Consider the following 20861-nt stretch of genomic DNA (forward strand, 5'->3'; position numbering starts at 1 on the left):
CTGAGGCGGGAGGAACTGTGCTGATTCCTGCCCGCTTGACTGATATATGTAGTCCCTCCGCAAGCAGTCTGGAGGTCGAGGAGAGGTGGAGAGAGGAAGGAAGGGGTTGTCTTGGTGCCATCTCAAGGTTGGTTGCGTCGTGACAAGGCAGTAAAGATGTGCCCGCGCCCCTGCCGGTGCCCTGGGGTGGCCTGGGGTGCCCTAGGGTCGAAGGGTACCGAAGGAGGTCACCACGAGCCCCAAAAGTGGACCAAGGAGGGTTTCTCTTCCCCTCGTCTGCTTCAGAAGTGTGTTAAGCGATGACGCGAGAATGTAAGATATTTTTTTTTTTTTTTGTTGAGCTGTGGTTCTTTTTGTGTTTGTTACCTGCATTCATGTTTAGGGTGTCTTGATTATTCTGTTGACAGTTTGGTAAGGCGAGTGATGGTTGAACAGACTCGTGGGGAATTTGTTTAGGTTTTCAGGGTTCTCTTTTCATGATTCTATTTTAGTGATAGTTTAACAAGGCTAGTGATAGTTGATTAGACTCCTTCATTTCTTGCTTCTATGTACATTTTTTTCTTCTTCCACTTTTTCTTTCTTATATTCTCGTCGTCGCATATTTTTTTTCTTTTTCCTTTCTCGCTCTATTATATTTTTTTCTTCCTTCCATTCTTGTTGTCACATCTTTCTCCTACTTTTCCTCCTCTTTATTTTTTTCCCTTCTTCTATTCTTGTTGTTGCATATTCTTCCCTCTCCTCTCGCCTTTCACCCTGTTTAATTTTTTCCCCTTCTTTAATTATTGTTGTCGCGTGTTCTTCCTTCTACCATTCTTCCTTCCTATTATTTTTTTTTCCTCTTCCATTCTTGTTCTCGTATCTTCTTCCTTCTTCTTTCATGTTTCATCTCTTGGGTTACGAAGGAAATAGATTAGAAGAAAACTTCCAAGAAAGAAGACGTGACATGGGAGAGAGAGGGCGTATGTGACATCGGGAAGAAAGAGGTAAGAGTCTGATAATTACTGGTGGGAACTGCTTGATGATGATACTGTGGACTGTATTCTTGATAGCTTCAAGTGTTTGTATCTCGCCTTTTTTTAAGAAACTCCTAAGACGATGGTTATTGGAGTTTTCGATGGTGTTTTCATGATTCTGTTGACAGTTTAACAGACTTTTATGAAGATTATTATAGTTTTCAAGGATACTTCAGTGACTCTAGCGACATTTTAAGAAGGATAATGATAGTTGAAGGATAATGATAGTTTGAACTCAAATATCCTCATGGAGAATATTTGAGTTTTCAAATGTGTTTACATGATTCTAGTGATAGCTTAACAAGGCTAGTCATAGTTTAACAGATTTCTATGGAGGTTATTAGAGTTTTCGGGGGTGTTCATTTGATTCTATTGATAGCTTAACAAGGCTATTTAGGGTTGAACAGGCTCTAATGGAGGTTACTGGACTTTTCTAGGGTTTTTTCCATTGATCTAGTGATAGCTTAAGAAGGCTAGTGATAGTTGAACAGATTTTTGTGGAGGTTTTCTGGGTTTTCAATGGTATTTTTATGATTCTAATGATGATTCAACAAGGCTAATGATAGTTTAACAGACTCTTGCAAAAGCGCTTGGGGTTTTCATTTGGGTTTCCATGTGTGTGTGTGTGTGTGTGTGTGTGTGTGTGTGTGTGTGTGTGTGTGTCCATCTGCACTGGTAAATCAAGGAAAATCGCGTGAAGTGAAATTAAGTGAAATAGAGAAGTGATTGCTTGTGAAGGAGGGGAGAGAAGGAGAGAGAAAAGGATGGAGGAGAAAGAAGGGGGGAGAGAGAAGGAAAGGAATGATAAGCAAGGTTAACGCGGGTATGTTTTATTCATCACCTCTCATTACCAGGTGAGCTCAGGTGAGGGACCGACACAGGTGAGCAGGTGAAGGTGTAATTAGGCCACGGACACTCAGACATTCACTGATACTAAAAAATTACACCATTCTTCTTTAATTTTCATCTTATTTCTTTTTATTTCTTCTGATTTTATTTTCATTCCCTTTTCCTTTCATTTTTTTATTCCTTCTTTCTATTTCAGTCTTACTTATTTTTATTCTCCATGACAGTAAAGTAAATAATTTAAGAGGTATTAAAAATAATGTTGATTTTTGGCATTTTCTTTTATATTTCATTTTATTTTATTTATCTTTCTTTTTCTTTCAGTTTTTTTTTTTCCTGTTCAGGTACTCTACGTGCGTGCGTGTGTGTGTGTGTGTGTGTGTGTGTGTGTGTGTGTGTGTGTGTGTGTGTGTGTGTGTGTGTGTGTATGTGTGTGTTTCTGTGTTCCGCTTTTTCTTGCCTTTTTATTCTCTTTCCGACCTTTTATATCTCCTTTCCTTTCCTTTGTGTCACATTTCATCATACACAACACGTAAGAGAGAGAGAGAGAGAGAGAGAGAGAGAGAGAGAGAGAGAGGATTTGTAGCTTACCTGTTGCATCTTTTCTTTTTCTATCCTATCTATTTATCATTTTCCCCATTGTACACACGGATAGCTTTCTTTTTGCTTATCTTGCCCCTTCTCCTCCTCCTCCTCCTCCTCCTCCTCCTCCTCCTCCTCCTCCTCCTTCTCCGGCGTGGGTGCCTGGCGGGGAGCGGCAGTCGTCAGGTGTAGACAAGGCCATGAGGAATATAAATTGGTGCATAACACTAAAACTCTCTCTCTCTCTCTCTCTCTCTCTCTCTCTCTCTCTCTCTCTCTCTCTCTCTCTCTCTCTCTCTCTCTCTCTCACATTCCATTTTTTTTTTTTTTTAAGTATCACTGCTCTGCATAAATAACTTGACTGTCATGGAGAGGCTGTGATATCCATGGTAAAAGAACATTAGGATCTTGAGGTAATTCCTGCTTCTTAGGCTGCGATACATAACATTGAGCAGCGACCATATAGAAGTGATGATGTATTTTGTAACACGCGATTCTGTCCTGGAGAATGTTGTACTGAAGACCTAAGTAAGTCGTGTATTTTCACCTCAGCCATTCTTATCCCAAGAAGATACTGTTGTGAAGTTATCGAGGTGTTTATGGGAATTACTCCCTATAGGAAATACATGATATGCGGCAAAACTGATCTCAACTCTCAGTAAATCTAAGTCATGTCTGTTTACCTAAGGTACTCTCATCACAAGAAGATAATGCTGTGAAATCATCATAATGTTTTGGGGAATTAGTCTCTATAGGAAACACATGACACGCTTAAACTGACGCCTTCAACTAGCAGGAAACCTTAAACCATTAAAACGCCTCGGAAGACGATTGACGAGCGAAGCACATCGCGCACTTGCCTAATATTCAAATCACTCTAGCTCAAATCCTTACGCGAGCCCCGTGGTTGTGGATAGGAAATTTCATTCTGCGTTCAGTAGTACGTGTCAGTTTTCGTTGAGACAAAAAAAAAGTGGGTGAAAACTGCAGAAAACTGACGGTGGATTTATAGAAAGTTTTGTTATATATTTTGCGCATGCGCAATAGTGTTGTAAATTTGACATGCTTTTTCCGTTATAACTTGTATTAATCTTATTATATACAGAATTTGAGCTCACTAGTTGAAAAGTTGGCGGCAATTTCAGGCACGCCACACATCGCTCAATTGCCTAATATTCAAATCACTCCAACTAAAAAGTTTGAGAGAGCCTAATAGTTGCGCTATGTACCGTTGGATAGGAAATTTCATTTTGTATTCAGTGGTAAGTATCATCTCTCGTTAAGACAAAAGGAATCTGATGAAAATTGCAGAAAACTGACGGTCACTTTACAAAAATTTTTATACCGTATTTTGCGGATGCGCAGTAGTGTTGCAAATTTGACATGCTTTTTCGTTATAACTTGTATTACTCTTATTAACAACAAAATTTGAGCTTGATCAGTTGATTAGTTAAAAGGTTGGAATAATGACTGCGCATGAGCTGAGCTGCTTCAAAGTTGACAAAAGAAATTTTATTATAATTGTAACAACATGACACTTTTTAAGTTTCAATAAAGTTGGTTATGTAATTTTTGAAAAATCCCATTTTCGACACCTTTCTACTTTTTGCAAGTTACTTATAGACTTCACCCAACAGAAAAGTTAAGATCGGCCGCGTAGTTTCGGAGATATTAGCGTTTGAATAGTGTTATGGTCGGGCCGGGCCGCGGCGCTCAAAATGAAACAATACCTCCATAGTAAACTTCGCTTCGCTCGTAACCAGTTGTTGCACGGAAAAGTTAGTTGAGTCATTAGGTGTTAATTCCGAAATTTTTCTACTTAAGATTGAACTGAGGTCTATTGTCTCCCTTTTTTTTCCGTTTTTCCTCTCATGTGAAAAGGAGAGTGGAAAAAGGTCACGAGAAGTAAAGAAAAAAATGAATAAGAAAAAATGCCCTCTTCACTGCTGCTCCCAAAAAAATTAACAGAAAAGTATTCAATCATGTTGATCTATTTAGTTCTATGGTGTGTCTTGATACTCCTCATCTGAGATACTAGTTTGAGAAGAGGGAAAAAAAGAAAGAAACGTGATCAGGCGGAGAGCTGCAGAGTGAAAGTGACGAAAAGACGGAGGATTAACACTCATTCAGTACTATACTAAAAAAAAAAATATTAACCCTATTCTGTCAGTCCTATAGGACTGACAGAGAGTCAGAATGTGCTCTACTTTGGAATTTAAGTAGTCAAAGAATTTATTATAGTCAGAGGAGTTAAGTGAGAGGTATACAGCACAGATAAATCTAGTTTAAGAGTGACTCTATAGTTGTAGCCAGATGGTGGAAAACTTGGAAGATTCAAGACCGTGGGCACGAGAGCAGGTTGTCATTGCACACATAGTCGCAACATCCAGCTTTGGATTGAAAATGAGAATAGAGAAAGTAGGATGGAACAGAAAAGGGGCTACTGTCAGTTGCCTCAGACACCTGTGTTTCAGTGAGGAAAAGAAGATGAGGTTTAGAAAAGGAGAGGTGGCGTTCTACAGATTAAAAATTAGATCTAAGACCGCGAATGTTGCATAAGTTAATGAAAAAAAAGTTGAAGGGGGTGTCAAGACACTTAGGATCGACACCAGAAGAGCAGTCAGACCTGGGGGCATTTGTGGTCTCCCCCCCTGATGGGAACTCCGAGGCTGGTATAGGAGTCGCTATATTAATTTAGAATTTTGAGTGAAGGGTGTGTGTAATTAGGTGCATGTAGTTTTGTGTGAAGGATGTGTGTGTAATTAAGTGTATGTAGTTTTGTGTGAAGGAAGAGAGGAAAACGTTCAGTGACATCACAGTTGGGTTAATTAATGATAAGTTCACAGCACGCTCTGATCCAGTGGTTCAGACCTCACTGGGTGTAATTATCGTTTCGGCAGGTGTCTACTGCCTCTTGTTTATTTAGCTGTTTTACTTGGCTCGGATGATTGAAATAACTGCCTACCTTTTCCATCTCTCTCTCTCTCTCTCTCTCTCTCTCTCTCTCTCTCTCTCTCTCTCTCTCTCTCTCTCTCTCTCTCTCTCTCTCTCTCTCTCTCTCCTCAGGCTCCGTTGCATAAGACTTTCTGCTCATCTTCATCCTCATTTCGTCTACCTTACCAATATAAGAATTGGTACTGTCATTCTTTCATCCTTTTTTTGGTATGGACAAAAACCTAGTATTTAAACGGTCGTTTTATGTGGTGTTTTATTTATTTATTTTATCCATTTATTTTTTATTCATTCGTTTATCTATCTATTTTATCTATGAATTTTATTTACTTTTTTCCCCTTAACCAACTTACTTTTTCATATAACGAAAGTGAAGACAGCCTGTTTCTTTACCTGTCCGTTTTCTATTGACCTCACTTTCAAACTCTATATTTTCTTTGATTCGAATTCAGGGCAAGATGATGGATGCATTGATACTCGACTCTAACCTTCCATCAACCACTGGTACCCAGACATTTTTTTTTTTTTCCTTTTTTATCTATTCCTCTTACCTTTATTCCCTCCCATTCTCAGACCGGCTTATTGTCTCCATCATTCTCACCATTACTTCGTCATTGTATTGTGTGTGTGTGTGTGTGTGTGTGTGTGTGTGTGTGTGTGTGTGTGTGTGTGTGTGTGTGTGTGTGTGTGTGTGTGTGTGGCCTCCCATGACCTATTTCTTGAGTGTTCGATAACCTGACCAGATCTCTCTCTCTCTCTCTCTCTCTCTCTCTCTCTCTCTCTCTCTCTCTCTCTCTCTCACACACACACACACACACACACACACACACACACACACACACACACACAGTTTACAGTCATCCTCTTGTCACGAGAAAGCTTAACTCGAGTGCTTCAGATAAACTTGATACACTGTAGGGTCAGAAGATGGCTATAAAGTGTTTCCCTCTTCCCTTTCCCCTTCACTTCCCCTCACCATGTTTTAAGCTCACATTCTTAAACTGCTTTAGGTTTACATGAGGTTTATTTTTCAAAGGCTATATAGATTGTCTGTTAGGTTTTTCACTGGTAGTTTTCCGAATAATGATGCGGATTTCTTGCTAATCTACCACTGTATTTACATGAGCATCCTGGAAACTTCAGTAACCTCCACTACAGCCTCAAACATAAGGCTGGAACAATGAAGGATATTATGGACCTTGATGTGAAGACCTTAAACTTTGCATAATACTGGGTACTCAGTTAAGTTTTAGGAATTCAGCTCCTGTACATGTTGAAACTATAGCGTGAGTCGTTACTTTATTAATAAGGAAACGGTCTTACGTAACGAAGTATCAAGGACAGATTGTTTAATATATGTTTGAAATACCTTCCATTATCATGCAGCAACATCTTTGAGTCAGGAATTTCTGAGAACCTTCATAGTTAAGAACTTGAAAAAATAAGGGAAGCTGCAGGAAGTCGTCAGGCCTACACGTGACACTCCCTGCATGAAACTTACCTATTTCCACCTATCATCTTTACCCGTGAAACTATCTAATCTTCTTTTAAAGTTCCCTTATGACTCGGCACTAACAATCTGATGTTATTTCCATATCATTTTATGTGGAATCATTCTGTCTATATGTCAGTCTTATGTCACTATCTCAAAGAAACTCTGAATAATGAGGAAAAGACAAGGAAAATGAGAAAGATAAAGAGGAAAGTAGAAAGCAAGAGAAGTAAAAGATAAGAGAGAAAAATGATAAGAAATATAACAAGTATTGTGTTTATGTACCTGTCTCAGGAAACAAGAAACTGATAGATGGTAGTGCTGTCCTTCTTCCAGACTTGAAGTGTATGTCTAGTCGTAGTCTCTGTTCCCTGTGCTTACTTCTTTTACGAACATTCTTCAGATCTTTCAGGCATTTATTCGCTACTCATCACAGCTTCAGCTTAGCATCTTCGCTCCGACAATATTTCCCACTCGTGGAACATTGTCAGGCGTCCACTTACGTTGAGGACTTTGCTTCCTTGCTCTCGCTCTTGTAATGTTTCATGCTTGTGTTTTTTTTTTTTTTTTAACGTAAGAGGGTCACTGACCAAAGAAAAGAAAAAAGAGGAAAAAAATCCCACTGAGATGCCAGTCTCAAAAGAGATGTCAAAGGAATCATCGAAAACTGAAGAATAAGTGTCTTCAAACCTTCTTCTTCAAAGAGTTCAAGTCATAGGAAGGACAAAATATAGAAGCAGGCAGGGAGTTCCAGAGTTTACCAGAGAAAGGGATGAATGAATGAGAATTCTGGTTAACTCTTGCATTAGAGAGGTGGACAGAATAAGGATGAGAGAAAGAAGAAAGTCTTGTGCAGCGAGACCGCGGGAGAAGGGGAGGCATGCAGTTAGCAAGATCAGAAGAGCAGTTAGCATGGACCAAGAAGATAGCGAGAGATGCAACATTACGGCGAAGAGAAAGAGGCTGAAGACAGTCAGTTAGAAAAGAGTTGATAAAACAAAAAAGCTTTTAATTCTACCCTGTCTAAAATAACGGTATGTGTGGAAACACCCTTACATGTAAAACATACTCCATACATGGGCAGATAAGATTCCTATACAGAGTTAGCAGCTGGGAGAGTGAAAAAAAACTGGAGGAGACGACTAAAAACACCTAACTTCATTGAAGCTGCTTTAGCCAGAGATGCGATGTGAAGTTTCCAGTTTAGATTATAATTAAAGGATATACCGAGGATGTTCAGCGTAGAACAGGGGGACAGTTGAGTTTCTTTGGAGAAGAGGGGATAGTTGTCTGGAAGGTTGTATCGAGTTGATAGATGGAGGAATTAAGTTTTTTGAGGCTTTGAACAATACTAAGTTTGCTCTGCCCCAATCAGAAATTTCAGAGATCAGAAGTCAGGCATTCTGTGGCTTTCCTGCGTGAACTGCTTACTTCCTGAAGGCTTGGGCGCCTATGAAAAGACGTGGAAAAGTGCAGGGAGATAACATCAGCGTAGGAGTGGATAGGACAAAGAGTTTGGTTTAGAAGATCATTGATGAATAATAGAGAGACAGGACAGAACCTTGAGGAAAACCAATGTTAATAGATTTAGGAACTGAACAGTGACTGTCTACTACAGCAGCAATAGAACGGTCAGAAAGGTAACTTGAGATGAAATTACAGAGAGAAGGATAGAAGCCGTAGGAGGGTAGTTTGGAAATCAAATCTTTGTGCCAGATTCTTTCAAAAAAGTTTTTGATATGCCTAAGGCAACAGCAAAAGTTTCACCAAAATCTCTCAAAGAGGATGACCAAGACTCAGTAAAGAAAGCCAGAAGATCACCATTAGAGCAGCCTTGATGGAACCCATACCAGCGATCAGATAGAAGATTGTGAAATGAAAGATGTATAAAAATCTTCCTGTTAGGGATAGATTTAAAAATTTTAAATAGGCAGGAAATTAAAGCAATAGGACAGGGATTAGAAAGGTCACCCTTTTTAGCAACAGGCTGAATGTAGGCAAACTTCCAGCTAGAAGAATAGGTAGATGTTGATAAACAGGGTTGAAAGAGTTTGACTAAGCAAGGTACAAGCACGGAGGCACAGTCTCGGAGAACATTAGGAGGGACCCCATCAGGTCCATAAACCTTCCGAGGGTTTAGGCCAGCGAGGGCATGGAAAACATCACTGCGGAAAATTTTAATGGGTAAGATGAAGTAGTCAGAGGCCGGAGGAGAGGAAGGAACAAGCCCTGAATCATCCAAGGTAGAATTTTTAGCAAAAGTTTGAGCGAAGAGTTCAGCTGTAGAAATAGATGAGATGGCAGTGGTGCCATTAGGTTGAAGTTGAAGAAGCAAAATTATTGGAGATGTTTTTGGCTAGATGCCAGAAGTCACGAGGAGAGTTCGATCCTGAAAAATTTTGACACTTTCCATTAATGAAGGAGTTTTTGGCTAAATGAAGACCAGATTTGGCATGATTCCGGACAGACGCCTATTTCTTCGTAATACTTTGGGACAAGCGAATGACAAGGAAGTGTGTGTTTATGATGGTTAAACAAGAAAAGTTCAACAGGTTTTTGTTTGGCTATTCTCACAAACCAGAGGTAGACAGTATTGGTCATGTCACAATGGTCCAACCGCCGCCTGCACTCGTTGCAACTTTCCTTCCTTTCATTCTGTTGTGTAGTATTTATAAGAAGTCTTCACTACATCATAAATACTAATGCTAAGTGAGAAATATTCTAACTGATATACAAATATGACTCTTGTCTTTATCTCACATAGAGAGTGATGAGGCGCAGCGACAGGGACCCAACACAATCAGGCAGTATTGTGTCGTCACGAGGACTGTTTCTTAAAGGCTACATACACGATTAATTACATGGCACTTCAGAACTGACTGGGCATGGAATTTTACTCGGTAGCTTTCGATGCTGAATTTTATTTTAAGCAACTGATTGTTAGTAGTGCGAGAGTCATGGCCGAATTGTGTTAGAACGCCCCTCGTCTCCTGCTTTACATGGTGTACAGTTGTGAGATGGTAATGCGGGCAAGGCGTGTAGTACTGGAGACAACTTGGAGACTGCACGATGGTACTTCAGGGACAAAGTATCATCTGAATCATTGTGTTTTTTTTTGTTTTTTTTACTGTAGAAATGAAGGTAAAAATTAACCCTTTCACATCAGAAGCACTACGCAATCTTTACCACCACTTACAAGACAGAAACAAGGGATTTGAAGAATAGATTTTTCACTTTTTAGATAGTACAATATTAAAAGGTTACTTAAACATGAAAATTAAATGTCTGAAGGTGGCTTATGATCAAGGAAAGACGTGGCCAAGAACAATGAAATGGTTAAGTACAAGGCCAGATGTCAGTCCCCTCCTGCTTGCAGTACTCTACCCCGCACTACTATCCCTGATATGTCACTACCAGAAGAATGAACCACTGAATAAATAAGTTAATGGTAACAGTTCACGATGGTAGCGCCATAACACAGCAGCGGCGGAGAGAGGGAAGGAGCATTACCGCCACGCAGATACCGGACAGGGCTGTGGGAGTAGTGTGGTGACGAAGAGAGAACGCCCGGAGGAAAGAAAGATCACTCCTCTCCCTGATGACAAAGGTCGTGTCTCACTCTCGTTCCCGTCCTCATCTTCCTCAGATGCGCGGGGGAGGTAGAGGGCCGCCTAGTGCTTAGGATACCCGTATACGTGGTGGGTGATGTGACCAGACCGGTGTGACATAGCGACCGCAGGTATTATCTTGAACACGTCCACTCTAGCGGGGCGGGAACCTGGCAGGCTGGCGTAGTACCTGCAAGGAAAAGAGGACCTAGGAAGGTTTCACGCACTTCATCTTCTGTCACCATCCCAATCTTTCATAATCCAGCTTTTCTATTCAATGAGTGTGTAAATTTCGCTAGGAAAGCAGTGCAGAAACCATATCTGAAACTGATATGAAGAAAAACTCAAGGAAGGAAGAGAGGAACTAGGTACATAACTAGATTCTGCTACTGAAAGTTACACCTTTCAGTAGCAGAAAAAAAAAAAAAACTCATTCATTGAAAGATGACACAGATGTCAATTTCTTTAATGGCAACATTCAATATCCACTCCTCAACTCAGTAAAAGGAAAAATAAAGATAGAATTAAAAAAAAAAAAAGATCACAATTATCATCGTCTCATTTATTCTACTACGACACAAAGACATCACCCAACTTTCCCTTTCTGTCTGTGTTTACATATTTCAATCCAGTCTTGCAAAAATTCCTAACTCCTTTCTCAGTCTATATCAGTTTACTGTATCTTTTTTCATGCTTCTGTTTGCATTCCAGTACCCTGTTCAACTATTATCTGCTCATCTACAAAAAAAATAAATAAATAAATAAATAGATAGATAAATAAAAAAATATATATATATATATATATATATATATATATATATATATATATATATATATATATATATATATATATATATATATATATATATATATATATATATATATATATATATATACACTAAAGGTGCCAGTCCGTAAAGAGTACAGTCAAAAGGAATATTTATTATCTATGTATTATCTATTCTTATCCCTTCAGCTTTCATTTCAGCACTTTCATAAGACTTAAGACTCTCTTCTTATCTCATAAGTTATGCCAAACATTATTATCTTTATTTTTTTTTGCGAGGAACTGAAGCTTTCATTCCAGCACTTTCGCATTAAGACTCTCTATTCCTTTCTCTCCAAGTTATGCCAAACATTATTCTTTACAATTTTCTTAAGAGTAATTGTAGCTTTTATTCCAGCACTTACAAAAGACTTAAAGACTTTCGATCCGTGTGTTAAAACTGATGATTAAACACATTTCTCCTGAGTCATAGTGGCAGATTACTTGTCACAGCGCCGCTGACTACAAGCACCTCACATCCTTGGCAGGATAATAGCACTCCGATCAAGTCAAGTTCCCGAAGAAAGAAGGATAAAATAGTAACAATAATAGTAAACACGTTCACTAATCCACCTGCATCAGAGAAAGTTTAGATCAAGTATTGCATCCATCTCCTCCTCCTCCACTTCCTCCGAATGTCTGTCTGAACCAGTATCTCCTCCTCCTCCTCCTCCTCCTCCACCTCCTCCTCCTCCTCCTCCTCCTCCTCCTCCTCCTCCTCCTCCTCCTCCCCCTCCTCCTCCTCCTCCTCCACCACCTCCACCACCATCCCTGCCGCCAGCATCAAGAAGAGGGAAAAAAATGTGACTTAAAAGGTCGCCACGCCACTTCTCAGCCTTTCACTGAATGATCTCGATTTGGAAGAAGGCATTAGTATTAAAATGGACAACTTATAAGTGCTCATGTTTTCTGCTTGTACATGTGTTTTGCGGCAAGGAACGGCATGTGGTCTGCTACCCAGCCTGCCACGCCCTTGCCCTAAGAACCCTAATGAGTCCTATCCTTGAGCCACATCTCTAGATATTTGCCTCTGAACCTCCCCAGAGAACCTCAACTTTGAATGCTTCCTTTAGAAACCCATTTATAGAACCTCCTCCTTAAGACTCGATCCTTAGAAACTCACCATAGAATATAATTTTGAACCTTACTTTTAGAACCACTTTCGTAAGACCTCATTTTGAATCTCATTTTAACATCATCCTAGAACCTCATATAATGAGCCGCACTTTTTATAGCACCATTCATTTTGAGACACACTCATAGAAACTTATCTTAAACCCCTTTTTCTTATAACACCGCTTATAGAACCTCATTTTAACACCATCCTAGAGCCTCACTTTCACCCCCACTTTTAGAATCCTCAATCATAGAACCTCCCTTTGAAACCTATCCTATATCTAGAACCTTATATTTTGAAACTAATTTTTATGATCCAATTCATAGAACCCAATCTTTGAAACTCACGACAGAACCTCATTTCGAACCCCAATATAGAAATCAAGTTTTTAGGACCCCACTCATAGAGCATCAGATTTTTAACACCTTTTTTTATAACTCTGCTCAAACCCACCATTTAGAACACCACCCTGAGAAGACCAACCACCCTCGCAATGCCCATCCTAAAAAAAGAACCTGAAAAACATAATTAAATTATTACACAGTTAAACTGAACAAAACTTAATCGATTATAAATTGTGAAAATCATCTTTGTCTGAAAACACGAAGGAAGAAGAACAGTGATAATTAGTACATGATAGACGAGAGAAAGAGAGAGAGAGAGAGAGAGAGAGAGAGAGAGAGAGAGAGAGAGAGAGAGAGAGAGAGAGAGAGAGAGAGAGAGAGAGACCCATTGTGAGTGTGAAATTATTTCAGATAACCTTTGTCAATGGCAGAAAATGTGAGCGTGTGAACCTTTTGAGCTTTTTGAACTTCAAACGTGAAATATGAATAAAACACACATTTCCCCTTCTTAACACAAAAAAGTACCTAATTTCTAAAGTGAATTAAAGAATAATAATATAAACCTTTCTCTTTCTCTACCCAAAAGTTCAGATCATAAAGATTGAGTCTAAACAGTTGATTAGAAGACATGAGTGAGGTGCAGTTGTCTTAATTAGTAATAACACGAGGAGGGGGAAAGGTGACATAATTAGAAGCTCAAAAAATTCACAAACTCATGCTGACATTTTGCTACCAATCTGTTTGTCATCCAATCACTTAGTAATTGACTGACTGACTGACTGACTGACTGACTGACTGACACCTTCTCTCTCTCTCTCTCTCTGTTTCTGGTATTCTTTCACTCCACTAATTCACTTTTTTACGCTTACATTGCCTCATTAATTCACTCATTTACTGGTTCGCTGACTCACTGACTTACCCACTCAATATTCTTTCTTCCACTAATTCGCTATCTAGTTGACCAACATTTCATTTTTTTCTTTCTCGTTCCTCCCTCCCTCATTCACTTATTAATTATCAGACCTTTCTTTCACTCACACTAACCCATACTTCCTAGCTTTCCTTCACCTCCCTCACTCACTAGCTCAATCTACTATCTACACTTACTCCCTAACCCTCACTCATATACTAACTCTCTCACTGACTCCTTAGACACATCCACCCACCCATACACACACACACACACACACACACACACACACACACACACACACACACACACACACACACACACACACACACACACACACACACACACACACACACACACACACACATGCACGCACGCACGCACGCACGCACACAGTAATCAAAACACTCACGTATGAGATGCGCCTCCTTTCGTCTGAGTCGTCTGTCCGTGGGAATTGTCTTGGATCAGGTCCCTTACTAGTGTGTGGAAGTTTCTTGGGAGGTGCTTGTCGTTCACGGGTCTTACGACAGCCTTTTGAGGTCCCCAGTGTCTGTGGGAACGTGGTTTGTTCTTGGATCTGCCGTAGGTTCTTCCTTCGGGGGCTTTAGGGCCTCTGGGGGCTTTGTATAGGGGTGAGGGAGCTTTAGGGTGTGTGTATGAGGATTTGGGTGTGTGGGAGTGGGAGTGGTAGGTTGGGGTCTTTGTGGTGTAAAAGATATATGAAGACTTGGGAGGTTCATAGGACACGTCTGGTGGGTGGTAGGACTGTGGTGTGGTGTGATAGGACGACTGTGTGTTGTGGTAGAATGATTGTGTGGTGTAGGATGGTTGTGTGGTGGTGTAGTGGTATGATTTAGGGGTGTGGTAGGGTTGTGGTGTGGTGGTGTAGTAGTGTGATTGTGTGGTGTGGTAGGGATGTGGTGTGATGGTGTTGTAGTGTGACTGAGTGGTGTGGTAGAGTGATGGTGTAGTAGTGTAGTAGTGAGACTGCGGTTGTGGTGTGGTGTGGTAGGGTTGTGGTGTGGTATGGTATGGTGGTGGTGTAGTGGTGTAGTAGTGTGACTGAGTGGTGTGGTAGTGTGGTGGTGTGGTAGTGTAAGGGCGTGGTGTGGCGTATTGTGGCTGTGTGGTGTAGTAGGGTGGTGGTGTTGTGTAAGAAGGCCTTGTGGTGTAGTAAGGTGGTGGTGTTGTGGTGTAGGGGCGTGGTGTGGTGTAGGGTGGCTGTGTGGTGTAGTAGGGAGGTGGTGTTGTGGTGTAGGGGCGTGGTGTGGTGTAGGGTGGCTGTGTGGTGTAGTATGGTGGTGGTGTTGTGTAAGAAGGCCTTGTGGTATAGTAAGGTGGTGGTGTAGTGGTGTAGGGGCGTGGTGTGGTGTAGGGTGGCTGTGTGGTGTAGGGGCGTGGTGTGGTGTAGGGTGGCTGTGTGGTGTAGTATGGTGGTGGTGTTGTGGTGTAAGAAGGCCTTGTGGTGTAGTAGGGAGGTGGTGTAGTGGTGTAGGGGCGTGGTGTGGCATAGGGTGGCTGTGTGGTGTAGTAGGGAGGTGGTGTTGTGGTGTAGGGGCGTGGTGTGGTGTAGGGTGGCTGTGTGGTGTAGTATGGTGGTGGTGTTGTGTAAGAAGGCCTTGTGGTATAGTAAGGTGGTGGTGTAGTGGTGTAGGGGCGTGGTGTGGTGTAGGGTGGCTGTGTGGTGTAGTATGGTGGTGGTGTTGTGGTGTAGGGGCGTGGTGTGGTGTAGGGTGGCTGTGTGGTGTAGTAGGGTGGTGGTGTAGTGGTGTAGGGACGTGGTGTGGTGTAGGGCGGTGGTGTTGTGGTGTAAGGTGGATATTGGGGAGCTGGGGGTTGAGGAGGTGGGTACTGTGGTGCGAGTTGTTGAGGTGGGTACTGTGGTGGTGGTTGCTGAGGTGGATATTGAGGCGGTGGTGGTTGTTGAGGTGGGTACTGAGGTGGTGGGGGGTGTTGAGGTGGATATTGTGGAGGTGGGGCCTGTTGAGGTGGGTATGGGGGTACTACTGGTGGAGGTCCCCCTAGTGGAAGCACTCCTTGTGGAGGTCCTGCTGGTGGGGGTCCTGCTTGTGGAGGCACTGCTGGGGGAGGCCCAGCTGGCAGGGGTCCTGCTGGTAGAGGACCAGTTGGTGGAGGTCCAGCTGGCGGGGGTCCTGCTGGTGGAGGCCCGGCTGGAGGTGGTCCTCCTGTTGGCGGAGGAATAGCTGGCGGAGGCCCGGCTGGAGGGGGTCCTCCTGCTGGTGGACCTACTCTGGGCGGGCCTCCTGCTGGTGGGCCTCCTCCAGGCGGGGCTCCTGCTGGTGGGCCTCCTCCGGGCGGGCCTCCTGCTGGTAGACCTCCTCCGGGCGGGCCTCCTGCTGGTGGGCCTCCTACAGAAGGGCCTCCTGCTGCTGGACCTCCTCCGGGCGGGCCTCCTGCTGGTGGGCCTCCTCCAGGCGGGCCTCCTGCTGGTGGGCCTCCTCCAGGTGTGCCTCCTGCTGGTGGGCCTCCTCCGGGCAAGCCTCCTACTGGTGGGCTTCCTACAGAAGGACCTCCTGCTAGTGAGCCTCCTCCCGGTGGGGCTCCTCCGGGTAGGCCTCCTCCCGGTGGGCCTCCTCCAGGCGGACCTCCTGCTGGTGGGCCTCCTCCCGGTGGGCCTCCTGCGGGCTGGCTTCCTCCGGGCGGGCCTCCTCCTTGGGGGCCTCCTCCAGGCTGGCCTCCTGCTGGTGGGCCTCCTCCTGTTGGGCCTCCTCCAGGCTGGCCTCCTCCGGGTGGGCCTCCTCCGGGCGGGCCTCCTCCGGGCGGGCCTCCTCCCGGTGGGCCTCCTCCGGGTGGGCCTCCTCCGGGCTGGCCTCCTCCTGGAGTACCAACCCCTTGAGCGTTTGTTGGTGTGATGTGAATGAGCGCGAGGACCAGCACCGCCACTAGTACGAGGGGCGCCGCCACCTGCCAGGGGCGAGAAGAGCTTGTTTAGACATACACACACACACACACACACACATTGGGGTCATCCTGTGTCCTAACCGAGCTATGAGGATACCCTGTACATCTGCCCTGCGTTAAATGTCCTCCAGATACCAGGAAACCATAGAAAAATTTGGGATTGGATGCTGCACCATCCACACCTGCGCCACATGCTGCCAGCCTGCCCGGTCCGTGGCCGGCTCGAGCCGCTAAAGGCTCCGTGCACAGACCCTTACTGCTTTAAGCTACTACCTCACGGAACTGGGAATACTGACGAACGCTGCGACTTTTGCATTCGCCAACGTTTCTAAGCTTGGACTTCTTCATGACAGAAAATCATTTCCATATTCTGGGAATCCATCTTTTATACACTGTAGCTTCTGCAGGCAAGTCTCCTGACCTCTGTCTTCCACAGTGATCAGGAAAAATCTGTAGGGAGGGTTTGCCCATCCTTTTTGTAGGCTTGGGTTCATCAATAGGGTAAGTGAGGTTCAGTTCCAAGATTCGCCTGAAATTCACCTTGTATCTTATCTGGAGTTGGTGAAAGGTTCCAAACATTCCCAGGCAGTGGTAATAGAGTAACAAATAATTGCTAATTGTCGCAAACACTGTCACTAACTGCTAACAGTCGCTAATGTTCGCCAGTCGTCTTTCGCAAACAATTCTGCAAACTTTCGCGCGAATGTTGTTGATTTTCGCTAAACGTCGCTAACTGTTGCTAATGACAGAGGCGAAACCTGATTTTCGCTAGCTTTCGTCAGAAAAGTTGACGGATTCAAAATTCACAACATTCGTCATCATTCGCTGCGATTTCCACCATGATGCGAACCGGCGTCACCCCACAGCTAGGCGTTGTGTGGCTGGCCGTTCTCCGAAACGACAGTGTGCCTTCCCCACCCACTATATATAGTTACTTCCATTCTCTCATCATGAACACACCGGAAAACTTGCTTTACCTGATGTAAACTCACCGTCGAGTCGAGACGGCGAGTCAACATGTCTGAACGCGTCCATAGTATGCAATATACATTTAACGCTATCCAAGGCGTGCCGCCGCTCTGTTTTTAAAATGGAGCCGTAGTGACCACGGTGGTCATAAACTGCGCTCTGCCACAGGCTTTACTGCAGAGAGAGAGAGAGAGAGAGAGAGAGAGAGAGAGAGAGAGAGATGGTGGTGTCGTTATATCCATAGGGTGGTTGCAATGAAAAGATTCAATACGGTTTCCTACGAACATCACTAGTTTTCCTTGTGTGTGTGTGTGTGTGTGTGTGTGTGTGTGTGTGTACGCCTGCATATCACTGCACGAGAATTACCTTCATGGCGCCGAGCTAGTGGTAGTGGTGTTGGTGGCGTGGGTCTCGGGCACACTAATGACAGACACACGCACACACACTCGCTTTATATGTGGCACTGATTCCTGGGCCACCTCTCTCTCTTCCTCTTTCTCCACCCCTCCCCCAAACACACAACCTTTTACCCCATCCAAGCTTCTAGTCTCGACATGTAAACTTTGGAGAGGGGGAGGGAGAGAGGGAAGAAGAGAGGGAGGGTGAGAGGGAGACAGATTCCCCTCCCATCCACCTAAACCTTTGAGTGGATTGATACTTGTGATCCTTTCTCTTATGTTCTCGTTGTGGCTCCTCCTCCTCCTCCTCCTCTTCCTCCTCTCTTCATTCTCATCCTCATTCTTTTGTGTACCTCTTTCCTCCTTTCTCTCTCTCGCTCTCATTCTTCAGATTCTTCTCTCTCATCTTCCGTTTTTTTTTTACGTGTTCTGCTTACCAGTTTTTTGCTTCTCTCTCAGTTCATCTTTCGATTTCTTTTTTTTTTTTTCTACTATTAATTCTATTGTTGCTGTCTTCTTTTTCTCCTCTTTTTTTTGTCTTTGTCTTTGGTACAGGTCGCTTCTTTACTCGTCTTCTCTGTAAAACTTTTGTAATAATTGGTCTTTTGTATTCCTTGCTATTCCGATTATGTTCGCTCGCCTAGGTATGTGTAGTCTTTTGACTATTTTCTTTTTTTTTCTTCATCATCTTCAATTCGATTATAATTTACTCTCATCTTAGCCTTTTGGCAAGCCTTGTTTCTTACTCTTTTTGCTTCTTATTTTTGTTTTCTCCTCCTCCTTCTCTTTCTCCTTCTCCTTTTTCTCCTCCTCCTCCTCCTCCTCGCCCTGCCGCTGCTTCTTCGCCTTTGTTTTTTTTTCTTTCTTATATTTCATCATGTTCATGTTCTATTCTAGTTTCCTTGCACTCTTTAATCCTTGTTTATTTAATGTTTTCCTTTTTTACATTTTGCTTTACTTGCTGGTCTTAATCTTATCACAATTTTTCTTAGAACAGTGATTCTCAAGTTTTCCTACGAACTTTTTCAAACATTCCTTCGTTCTTTATTTTTTACTGTTTTTCTTCTTCCAAACAGTCTTTTCTTCACCTTACTGATATTACGGTGTTTAATTAACTCAATATTTTTCTCTTATCTTTGTTCATTTTCTTCTCAGTGTAGCTTCTTGTTCTTTCTTCTTCTTCTTCTTCCTTTGTTTCTTCTTTTAAAAGTAGCAAAACTGCAACCCCGAAGTGTTTGAGAATATGATCCATAAACTTATCCATCCTCGTCTTAAAACCGTAATGTATGTGCATTTATCACGTTCTTAGTAGGTTTGTCCCTCTCATTTACTGTACCTTTACAGTTCACTTATCCTACAAATTTTCTGGGACTTTTATTCGTTCTAAGGTAGTTTTCTGAATAGCCTATTACTTTATTCCTTTTAAGTAATTTTCTTTGTAACTTATAAATTTACAAAATTTAAAATAGCCATAACAACTTTTTTCATAATCTACTTACGTCAACAATTGTTTTCTCCATAACCTTTATATATATATATATATATATATATATATATATATATATATATATATATATATATATATATATATATATATATATATATATATATATATATATATATATATATATATATATATATATATATATATATATATATATATATATATATATATATATATATATACAAAGCAGGCGTTCCCATAACAAACATATACGTAGTTCCTTACTTCTAATGCACTCTTAAAAACTTGCTTCTCCTTTGCCTACTTTTGTTATTTAATAAACTCTTTTCTATCTCAACGGTAACACTCTCCATAACCTTCTTGTATCCTAGCAAAAGTACCATTAGCATAACAAATTTATACGTACTTTCTTTCCAATACCAAAATAACCTACTCCGTGACACACTTTTCCCGTCTAATAAGCCAACACTCACCTCATATAACCTTATCAGAATACCACCTCGTAACCTTCTGCTCATTTCCGGTACTTTCAGTACTCAATGCTGCCCTTCGCCGCTCCCTTGGACATGTGTGCTGGACTGCGACACCCACCATTACCACGCGACAGCTCGTGACCCGCGACGCTACAATTGTGTCAGAGAGATACGTAATTATAAACTTTACATCCGTTTTCTCCCATATTTCCTCGTTTTCCTTGAGTTCTAGAATGGAAAACGCTGTGTACATATTGATTCTGTTTCGTATTATATTTTAGGGGACTCTTGCAAGAACTATTTTCAAAGGCCACTTAGATGATTAATTGGATTTTCGTGGGGTGCTTTGGGCATGTCAAGGGAGATAAGGTGTATGGTGAGGAGGAAGCTGGGGGATGGATCTACCTGTCAGGAGAAAGAGAGAGAGAGAGAGGGGAAGATCTGAGAGAAGGTTTATGGATACAGTGAAAGAAAACATGCTTGTAATGGGTGAGACTGAGGAAGGCGTAGAAGACTGAACGCATTGGAGAAGGTTGCTCCGTTATGGAAGTGAAGTGAAGCTTTTTCGGACTGATGTGAAATGGAGTGAAGCTCTTTAGCCGAAGGAAAAACTGATTATCAGGGATGATTTTTTTTTCTTTCTTTGATGTTGCAGAATAAATGTTATACTATCAATGGAATCGCTGAGACATACTTGAAAACAATGACAATTTCAACTAGAACCTGATAAATATGGGTCAAGACAGGAAACTGAAACGTTTAAAGAAGGGTTTACAGTTTACACGGAGCTGTTTTTCCACCCGGCTGCTTGCAGCCACCCGGAGCAGCCGGTAGGTTTCACCCGAAAGCATTCACACGGAGAGCAGCCGCTAGCCCACTATCCGGTTGCATAAAAAAAATAAACAATGAAGATGGAGTCCTCTTCCTTCGAGCTAGTTGCG

General features: G+C 42.3%; 1 protein-coding gene across 1 annotated transcript; it reads right to left on the bottom strand.

Moving 5' to 3' along the window:
* Window positions 1-6398: 6398 nt before the first annotated feature.
* On the bottom strand, window positions 6399-18485 carry LOC135102207 (basic proline-rich protein-like). The gene is made up of 3 exons (XM_064007037.1): window positions 17951-18485; window positions 14103-16618; window positions 6399-10683 (listed from the first exon to the last, which is right to left on the bottom strand). Exons 1-3 carry the CDS (start codon window positions 17954-17956, stop codon window positions 10557-10559), a joined length of 2649 nt encoding a protein of 882 aa, XP_063863107.1. The 5' UTR covers window positions 17957-18485; the 3' UTR covers window positions 6399-10556.
* Between the last annotated feature and the right edge of the window lie 2376 nt (window positions 18486-20861).

This window comes from Scylla paramamosain, chromosome 7, assembly GCF_035594125.1.
Source record: "Scylla paramamosain isolate STU-SP2022 chromosome 7, ASM3559412v1, whole genome shotgun sequence".
Taxonomy (NCBI): domain Eukaryota; kingdom Metazoa; phylum Arthropoda; class Malacostraca; order Decapoda; family Portunidae; genus Scylla; species Scylla paramamosain.